The sequence below is a fragment of the Chanos chanos genome, chromosome 3 (assembly GCF_902362185.1).
Source record: "Chanos chanos chromosome 3, fChaCha1.1, whole genome shotgun sequence".
Taxonomy (NCBI): Eukaryota; Metazoa; Chordata; class Actinopteri; order Gonorynchiformes; family Chanidae; genus Chanos; species Chanos chanos.
In genome coordinates, this window is record NC_044497.1 from 26,129,746 (window position 1) to 26,137,700 (window position 7,955).

The following is a 7,955-nucleotide window of genomic DNA, read 5'->3' on the forward strand; positions in this document are numbered from 1 at the left end:
TGACTCTCATATATCACTTTTTTTTGGCTGCTTGCGAGGCCCACTGTCATAGTTATTTTACTCCTACCATATCCCTCTCTTTCCTTGAATATTTACTGAGAACTGCTCTGTGAAAACACTCATATGCCAGTCAGACCTTGAACTGGCTCTGTAATTAAATTAATGTTCAATTGGTCACTAAAACATATTTGTACTTCATTTCTATGTGTGACAAATGGTCTGAATAAAATACCTGGCGTTGTTAGAATGACATATTTGTCCTGTCTGTCTTCCTTTTTTACCATGTCTTGAGCAGCCCTCATACTGTCATCTCACTGTATGTTCTGGCACAGCTATCTGTCTATCTATCTATTAGCATGTTCTCATACAGCAATGTCGTAAGGTTTTCGGTAACTTTATTTTTTGTTTGTTTTTATTTATTCTAGTTATTGAGACCTAAACTAAATTTCATGATGCCTAATTCTCTGTCTCCACGTATTTTTACCTGGAGCCTGGTCAATAAATTTGTTTGTTTTTTTTTACATTTACATTTATTCATTTTCAAGATGGTTTTATCCAAAGTGACTTACAAGACAGGCAGTATACAAACCAAGCATGAAGTCATTAAGGAGCTGTCTGTGGCAGCTAGGTTTAGTATTAGACCAGCTACAAATGCAAAGAAAGTTGAAGGAAAGCAAGAGAGTGAACCACAGTCAGATACAAGTAGGTCTCTAGCCCCATCATCTAAAGCTAGAAAAAAGTTCTACACTAAGCATTTGAGTGTTATCATTCAGAGATGCACATGTACAAAAAATAAATAGTATTTAAATAGAGATGTCTCAGTGTGTATATATATAAGCCTATACATGATCAAAGATGGAAAGGTGTATGTGGCTCTTCAGGCTAATTTTAAACTGTATTCAATACCAGTGGTGTGCACATGATATTTTGTCAGTGCATGTGGTTTAGAGATGAGTGGTGGTCTTCTATGGCTTCCTAGCAAACAGAAGACTGTGATGCAAGATCAAAATTTCTTAATGTTTAAGGGGCAGGACATGCAGGTTTGACAGATTTGTTATCTCCATTTTTTTTTTATATTGACGTGTTATCAAATAGAAACTTGTAAAAATACAGTAACCTAACATATTAGAGCTGAACACTGTGAATCAAGCTGGGACTTCTAAATTTGCTCAAGTATGCAACGAAATATTTTGATACTGTGTGAGCATAAGTCAGATTTTGAATCTAGTATGGCTTTATAACTTAGATTTCAAGTTAGATGGTTGCATCACACTGTTTTAGCCCAGTGTTTCTCAATGTGTTCTAAGAAAGGGTTAAAAGAAAAACTGACAAAAGAAAAAAAGATTGACTCATAAACCAATACAGTTCAGTCGATGTAACTGAATTTTTAATCAGAATACAGTAAATTGAGGATTAAACCAAACTCTGCTGAAATAAAATATTTCTAAGGCACAATTAAGGAGTCACATTATTGCATCCTAAGCCCTTTTCCATTATACTGCCACTTCAAATATACAGATAATTCAGCCCAACCATGAGCATAAAGGACTAACAGACTGTCCAGTGTAATGTAGTTTGGCCTCACTGGTGCTCCACTCATGACAATACCTGTGGGTATACGCTTACCAGAGTGCTCCTGAATGACAAGAATTTACTTCAAAGTTATCTGTGAAAATTTCGCATTTCTAAAAAGCTCACTGAATTTTTTTTTTTTTTTACTATTTTTGTAATTTAAAACCATGAGATGAATGAAATCATCATTTTAGGCAATGAAACTGGCACATTAACTAAGCAATAAGATAAGACAAAACCAGAGGTCAAACAGTGACAGACTCCACTACAAAGAAGAAGTTCATTTCAGGCACATAGACCATAGTAAATGACCACAACTTATCAGAAAAATACAAATATTAAATAAATATGAGCTAAATTATGTTAAAGGACACTTACAGGTAAAGGTGTATTTGGCATCTAAAGATTTGAATTGTGCATCACAAGCATACTCTGACAAACACATTCTAAAATAGTTTCCCCATTCAGAGTGCAAATGGCTGCAAAGCAAGACACTAAGAGGAATGTTAATTATTTCATTCGAAAGACAACTCGACATCAACTGTTCAAATTTAAAATGAAATATTTGCTTTAAAGCAGTCAGGAAATCAAGAAAAAAATCTGATGATGATGATGATGAATGACCAGACATGTTTCACACACACCTTGTAGAGATTTAAAGAGGCACAACATTTTTTAAAAAAATACAGTACAACAAAGGACCTACATAATCCAGATTTCCAATGTCCCTGAAATACTTCAAACGTTTAACAGCAGTCTTGGCAGAAGCTCAGGATCACTCGCTCTGCGGCACGGAGATGGAAGGGCCTTTTGGGTCGTCAAAGCGGTCCATGGTCCGGAGCTGCATGATCATGTGCAAGCCATAGGTGAGTACGAGAATCATAAGCAGAGAGGTCACTAGGCCCATCCAAATACCCGGTGTGAAGAATCCCGAACAGTCGCTTGCATATTTGAAGTTTTCATCTGTGAGACCGAAGCCCTGAATCTGTTTCAAAGGGAAGGAGATACAGTAATAATATTACTGACTTTGATAGTGTTAGTATATCTTCATAACACTAGCACAGAAAGGAGAATCTTGTCTCAGGACATTGAAATATGTCAAAAGACATCAGGTAGTTCCTTCTCTGATGCCTTGTGTCATGATTGCACAATGTAAAGCACTAATAATACAACAGCCATTGATATCTGCTGTCAAAGGTAGGACTGGGTATCGTTCAAAATTTTTCAAATACTGGTATCGGTATTGATACCTTGACTTCGAAACCAGTTCCTGAATGATTTTCAATTCCAATTTTTTAAAATCCATTTTAACAAACAGAAATTTTTACACACTCAAAACAGTTTTGTAACATAAAAAATATAAACCTATTCAAGTCATAATCAAACCAGGAACCTTCAGATAACTAGATGACTACTGTACCTCCTGAACCACTGCCACCCGAACAAAAAACATTAGAGTACAAAACGCCCTACGTCAAGCACTTTTTTGATAGCCGACCAGCAAGCGGAGTAATGAGATCCGATTGTTTACCATAACAACCACCAAAAATGGAGAAGGTAGCAGTTGAGAAGTTAATTGTGCTAGTTTCTGAGCACAGTGAACTGTACGACATGACAGTTTCGTAATATTCACCATAAAAAGGCCATTTGGAGTCAAACTGGATAGATCCTAGGAGTTTCCGGTAAGTCTCTGTAATGTTCATGTAATGTTATGGTAGACAGCCAATCACCAGCATTATTAGATCTTGGTACAAGCATTCTGCATGCTTATTGGTGCACTGATGCTGATAAGATTTACTCCTTAGATATCAAAATTTGGTACTGAACGACAAGGCATTTTTCGATACTCGACAGCATCAAAGCAATTTGGTCAATGCCCTTAAAAGTATCGAAGTTCGCTACCCAGCCTAGTCACAGGTACTGAATCTCATAAACAGTTGTCCTGAAAGTTTGAGTTAGAGGTGCAGGTACCTGAAAATCAGTGAAGGACAGGCTCCACAAGGTGGCATTGTCGCTGGCTGTGCGAGGAACAAGCAGCGGATCACTGATGCTGCTGACCTTCTGGCAGTGAAAGGAATACTCGGCAGGTGAGTAGATGCCACGGCCGCTGAGGAAAGTAGCCGTTTGGCCGTCATAGTCTAGCTCCACCTGCTCCAGGATGGACCACTCACGGGCAGACACCGGGAAAAGGCTCTTACGCATGGAAAATCTGGATGTTGAAAGAAACAAAATGTTTAACAACGACAACAACAACAACAATAATAATGAATGTTTATATCGCTGAAGAACCAAGACATTATTACACACCAGGCTTTAATGTAAGGGAATTTTTGGTTTCTATGGTGATATGGTAGCACACAAATGTTTTTTTGTAAGTTCTTCAATTGAAAAAAAAAAAAAAAAAAAAAAAAAACGTACAAATTTACTAAACACTTAAAAAAAGAAAACATACAGTTTTCTGGTTTCATACAGTGCCAGATTTTCTCCAAAGCACTGCAGTAAGGTAGTATATTGATGAAGATTACTCACATTAAACGGAAAGACTGGAAGCCCAGCACACTTGGGTAATTAAGGACAAGTCTGAAAAAAACAAAGAATGTTGGCTGAAGGGTTTGATATTTCTTGTAACAAATTCTTTACTCCACCTATAGAAATGTAAATGGAGACTTTTTGAGGAATTTACAGTTAAGAGTTTAATGTAGATGCAATACATTATGTGAAAGACTTACTCACCGAGATACTGTTCCATTACAGACCGAGCCATCCAGAGTCACAGTGCCATTGAAAGTATGTGGTGCCAAATCAAACCAGTCGTTCTGAGAGTACTTGACACTGAGTGTTTCAGCCCATAGCATGATGCATGGTTTGCCCTCAGTGCTGTTTAATGTCACAGGAGGTTTGACGGACGCTGCTGTCACCTGAAGCAAGGAACGGCCAGGTGACCTCTCAACCCAGGATGTGGGCGTATCCTGAATGACCTGGGGGTGGGCAATGACAATGTGAGCTTCCGGTACACATTGCAAAACAAACAAACAAACAAACAAAAAAACACTTTTCATTTGTACAAACAAATCTCCTGTCCAGTGGGTTGCATTTGACAAGTTTCACATCCCAGCTGTATTAACCAAACTCAGAAAAAACTATTTACAAAGCTGCCAAACAAGAGCATCTTCAGAAATGCCCTGATAAACTTAGTTTATCTGTTTATGCATTTAATGAAGTATCATAAGTATAACAGGCAAACACTATATGTATATATACACACACACACACACACATACACACATATATATACACACACACACATACACACACACACGCACACACACAAACATATATTTAAGAAGGCTGAAGCTGGCTTACTGTGGAGGGTCTGTGGCCAGTGTAAACAGCAGTGTAAGGTACTCCTTTAGCTGTGAGGACACTCAGGACATGCCCAATAACTGCATCTGATGAGAAAAAGTCATGACAAAATTCATAAATGATAAGTCAGACAGCACAAAACATTATTTGCACTGGGACTGGACTCTCTCAATTACCACTAAACCTGGTTTATTTACAAGGAACATTTTTGAGTCACTACACAAAAATGACACAAGTACCCTGCCAGTCACACATCATTATCTAATGAAAAATTAGGCTTTTTTTGATTTCCTTATTTTCCCCACATAATTCTGGGTGGCATGTTGCCCATACTCATTTACATGTGCCTCTTGCTAGATAACTCTAGGTGGATGAGGTTAGTACTCCTCCTAGTGGTCTGAAGCAACCAATGCTACTAGAAACTGTCAGGAGAGAGTTATCTAAGCGTACGATGGCTAGAATCAATAAATTAAAGGGTTTAAAACAAAGACAACAAATGTTGAATGACATTAACAAATCTACATGTGGCTGTTCAAAGTATTCAAAGATTCTCAAGGTAAAGGGATCATTAAGTGTAGCCCTCCTTCTGCTGTATTGTGTAGTAAACATTGAGTATTCCTGGAGTGGTTTGGAACTTTGTTCTTTTTTTTTGGCAGTTTAATAAAACTGAACTGAGTATAACCAAAAGGCACAAGACATGACTCACCATTCTTTCGGAGACGCTCTTTTGAGTCTGCCCTGAAAGAAAAAAAAAAAAAAACAGAAGATCCTCATATTTAGACTGAAGTTCCACTTCTCCTTAAAATTTCCCACATTTCAAATTACCTCTCCTAAAAATCTCAGTTTGTGAGTCAGTATTCACAGCGCAAATGGACTGGACTATGACACAATTCACAGCCATTTCCCTATGTATATCTTTCCCCATGTATATCTCGCAACCTGTCATTTCTTCATGCGTGCATTCCTTTACCCAGTGCTGTAGGGAAGGCTGATGACAAGCAGTGACTGGTCTGCTTGGTGAAGCTGGTCTTCAGTCAGGGTGTCTGGGTCTGTGTGTTCAGCTGGGACACCAAGCTCCTCCTGAAACAATTCAGTCATGGCTGCGGTCACAGGCCATGCCAAGGCAGGCAGCACCAGCCGAGAGGTGGAAGCCTGCAGTGCTGACTGAAAGACAGTAGATGAGACAAAAAATAAAGTCACCATAGTTCTTGTACACATATTTATATTTATATTTTAGAGAAAAGCCAAGACCAGATCTTACCTCCAGGTTAGAGAAGACGCTGTCTTCTCTATTTCCAAACACTCCTCCGTACACTGTGAAGTCATCTATACTTAACTAGAACAAACAGAGAATGTAAATCATAGTCTGCTCTTAGTGGGAATTACTGCTGACTTCTTCTGTATCTAGAAGATTTGAAAATCTGTGCTATTGTTTTACATCAATCAAGTGGAAAACATAAATAAAGCCCCAGTTCTTAATCCTCTGGGACCAGAACAATCTGGCATTAGGAAGTTTTTCATTGCCTCAGAGTCACACTCTTGTGACAAGACTGTTTAAAGCAAATTAGTAACCCTACATTTGGCATGTCCCACTTCCATATCTCAGAGGGGCCTAAATACACACAATTCAAACCATGCTGAATAAACCTATTCCTACAGAATGACACAGTTGTTTGGCAATAACTGGCAAAAAGAATGCCTGTGTAAACCATTATTGTGATTACCTTATCCTGAAGAAAAAGCACCACATTTTGTGGTGTGGCTTTCAGCGCAGAATTCAAGTAGGACACAAACTGACCACGAGACACAATATGACCAGCAGAAGGGTGGGGGAACTGTGGCATAGTGTACCTTGACAATTGAAAATGGATTAGTCAAGCTTAAAAAGTAACAATTCGACGGAAGATACTCAAGCTATTTGTAATAATGAAAAGGTTTAGGGTGGGCAGGTAAAATGAATAATCTTTGGTTAACCAAACTTCAGTCAAACAAAAAAGAAAGCGATCATCTTAGAAGCACAAACTACTGAACTGAAGTTAGCAATGTTAACGTTCTAACCACGATTTGTCCAGGCACATCAACTGAAAAAGAGGCATTTATTTTAAAAGAAATTTACTTAACATACCCTTCGCTCGTCCACATAATCAGCGGTACTTGACCACTGCAACTATTTAATGAAAATACAATCAACAAAAGAGGAATAAGTGCCATCTTTGATCCTGTCCTCTGCAACATTTTAACTTCCGTCATTCTTAAACTATATCACGTGAGTATGACGATCAGGTGCATGTCATGTGAAGAAGGTTGAGCTGTAAATCGTGAAGCGAGGATCAGCAAGCATGGGCCAAGTTTTTCAAAATAATAGTTCAAGTTGTTGAACTGTTAATGGATGGGAGAAATGGCAACAGTTCTGAAAAGCAATTTCAGTTTGTTTGTCTTTGTATTATTATAATTAATATGGAACTTTATATGATGATGTATAATGTTGATGTATTGTTTTAAGACGTACAGATGAAACAATATAGGCCTAATCGAAAGAAGAACACAAGAATATAAAACATATCAAACCACTATGAAAACAGCAAAAGGGAAAAAATCCATAAACCCTTAAACTGTAGATAAGACTGCTTCAAGATCCCAATTTGGAATTTCCCAAACTGTTGTAATGAATTCAATGGCTATACAGCGCAATGATAAACACAGCAGGGACATCTGTACATTTATATTTCAAATAATAGTCGGATGATTAATTGATTGTTTGTTTGCCTGTTTTCTTGCCTGTTATCTATCTCGAAAGAATAAAAAGAAGGACTAGAATGGACAAAATTGTTGTCGCTGAGGGTTAGGATTTCCATAGGATATATCGTATATATTGTACATAGTATAGGCCTATGCTGTAAACAGAGTATAATTATACTTGTCATATTTGCCTGTGTATGGCACTGTGTTTGGGCAATTGTTTTTTGGCATAAGAGAAAGAAACAGAGATTAGAATAGTTCATGAATTGACAATTACCTAT

At 37.7% G+C, this 7,955-nt stretch overlaps 1 protein-coding gene across 1 annotated transcript; it reads right to left on the reverse strand.

Annotated features, from left to right (window-relative positions):
* Positions 1-1,392: 1,392 nt before the first annotated feature.
* atp6ap1b (ATPase H+ transporting accessory protein 1b) lies at positions 1,393-7,175 on the reverse strand. Its single transcript, XM_030767988.1, has 10 exons — positions 7,061-7,175; positions 6,660-6,786; positions 6,197-6,271; positions 5,906-6,099; positions 5,642-5,673; positions 4,936-5,021; positions 4,306-4,550; positions 4,102-4,152; positions 3,544-3,781; positions 1,393-2,557 (listed from the first exon to the last, which is right to left on the reverse strand). Exons 1-10 carry the CDS (start codon positions 7,168-7,170, stop codon positions 2,348-2,350), a joined length of 1,368 nt encoding a protein of 455 aa, XP_030623848.1. The 5' UTR covers positions 7,171-7,175; the 3' UTR covers positions 1,393-2,347.
* Between the last annotated feature and the right edge of the window lie 780 nt (positions 7,176-7,955).

Excerpts from the sequence above, each read along its gene's own strand:
- atp6ap1b (XM_030767988.1), bottom strand. The coding sequence starts at position 7,170 with ATGTTGCAGAGGACAGGATCAAAGATGGCACTTATTCCTCTTTTGTTG. Across the intron at positions 6,272-6,659 it reads TGCTTTTTCTTCAGGATAAG|TTAAGTATAGATGACTTCAC; the intron begins GTAATCACAATA and ends TGTTTGTTCTAG. Across the intron at positions 5,674-5,905 it reads AGCCTTCCCTACAGCACTGG|GGCAGACTCAAAAGAGCGTC; the intron begins GTAAAGGAATGC and ends TTTTTCTTTCAG.